The sequence below is a fragment of the Triticum dicoccoides genome, unplaced genomic scaffold (assembly GCF_002162155.2).
Source record: "Triticum dicoccoides isolate Atlit2015 ecotype Zavitan unplaced genomic scaffold, WEW_v2.0 scaffold87423, whole genome shotgun sequence".
NCBI lineage: Eukaryota > Viridiplantae > Streptophyta > Magnoliopsida > Poales > Poaceae > Triticum > Triticum dicoccoides.
In genome coordinates, this window is record NW_021306784.1 from 1 (window position 1) to 1,713 (window position 1,713).

Genomic DNA, 1,713 nt, shown 5'->3' on the forward strand with positions numbered 1-1,713 from the left:
CGACAAGCCGCCTATCGAGATCGATTTCACGCCTCCGTTCGCGCGAATCGACATGATCAAGGGACTGGAGGACATGGCCGATCTCAACATACCGGAGGAGGATCTGTCGACTGACGATGCCAACGAGTACCTGATGGAGGCCTGTGCCAGGTACGACATTACGTGCCCGCTTCCACACACGACGGCACGGCTGCTGGACAAGCTTGTCGGGCACTTCTTGGAGGAGACATGCGTGAACCCGACGTTCATCATCAACCATCCGGAGATCATGAGCCCGCTGGCCAAGTCCCACAGGGACGAGGCCCGGCCTGGACTGACCGAAAGGTTTGAGCTGTTCATCAACAAGCATGAGGTGTGCAATGCCTACACGGAGCTGAATGACCCCGTCGTGCAGAGGCAGCGGTTTGAGGAGCAGCTGAGGAATCGTCAGGACGGTGACGATGAAGCAATGTCCATGGACGAAACGTTCTGCACTGCCCTTGAGTATGGCCTGCCGCCGACCGGAGGCTGGGGTCTGGGGATTGATCGCCTCACCATGTTGCTGACGGATTCCCAAAACATAAAGGAGGTTCTCCTGTTCCCGGCCATGAAGCCTCAAGACAGCTAGCTGTTTGAAAACATGAAATTCTTTTCCTATGAAAGAAACAAAATGGAATTTAAGTTATGGACAGTAATTGCCCATTGTCAATATCTACAAGTCAGTATTATCTCGCCAGGTTTGCAGTGTATAGAAGTTACGACCTGGCAAATATCTACAAGTCACATAGTAGTCCTCGCATAGCACATCAATTGATTTGCAGTGGACATATCTACTTACGAATTGTGTATAAACATGCTAAACTTATTCTCATGTCTTCAAAGAAATAACAACGCCGCCACTGCATCTTTCTTTCACTCGGACCCATATTACGGAAGCAAGAAAGGCAGCTAACGGCCAGCAGACGAGGGGCATGCAGCCCCCGCAGCACGGGAATGTTTCACTGGTATGACGGATGATTGCAGCGTCCGCGCTAGCCTTCCCAGATTTCCGAGCATTGCCACCATATCTTGCTAATTTTCTGATGCCTCCTAATCCTATATGCTTCCATCAACATTGACTACGATTTTTCTAGTGAAGCTTTAGATCTGATCTAGATTTCACTGCATTGTGATATACATTTAGGCTTCACGATAGTGTGTCAGCGAGTGCATACATGACGGTCGGGGAGGTTAGTGAAGAATGGAGAGACAGCGACTGAAAGGTTGGGCCTTTTAAGGTAGAGGATGTAGAAGTATTGTCACGCCTGTGGTCATAATGTTAGCCACGTCACCCATCATGTGGTACACAGACCCAGTGATGTTGCAATAAATTGTAGCAGAAAGGACAAGCTCACTTACATATGTTGATCGATCCTTCAATGCCACTTAATAGTGATTTAACTCACCATGTTATAAACTGACTACCATCAATATGTAGACCAAGCCGGAGTATGTCACTGTTTATGTTGCCAGTTATTTTCAGTAGAGTTACACTTTGGTCAAACCAAAAATATGTATGTGCAATCACCACCAGGTGTCCATTAAGTGAGGAATGAGCTAGACCCAAAGCAATAGTTAGACAGGTTTAGTTTGGGTATATTACTAAAATCACACTAGAGATACACCTAAGTATTAAACAATAAGAAACTATTGTTACATATTGGTACTACCACCATTCTGGATGTAATTTTTTTT

General features: G+C 46.5%; 1 protein-coding gene across 1 annotated transcript; it reads left to right on the forward strand.

Moving 5' to 3' along the window:
• Positions 1–13: 13 nt before the first annotated feature.
• On the forward strand, positions 14–607 carry LOC119348175 (lysine--tRNA ligase-like; the record flags this gene model as incomplete). Its single annotated transcript, XM_037616491.1, has 1 exon — positions 14–607. A coding segment is annotated over one exon (594 nt), but the record flags the coding sequence as incomplete, so codon positions are not given.
• Between the last annotated feature and the right edge of the window lie 1,106 nt (positions 608–1,713).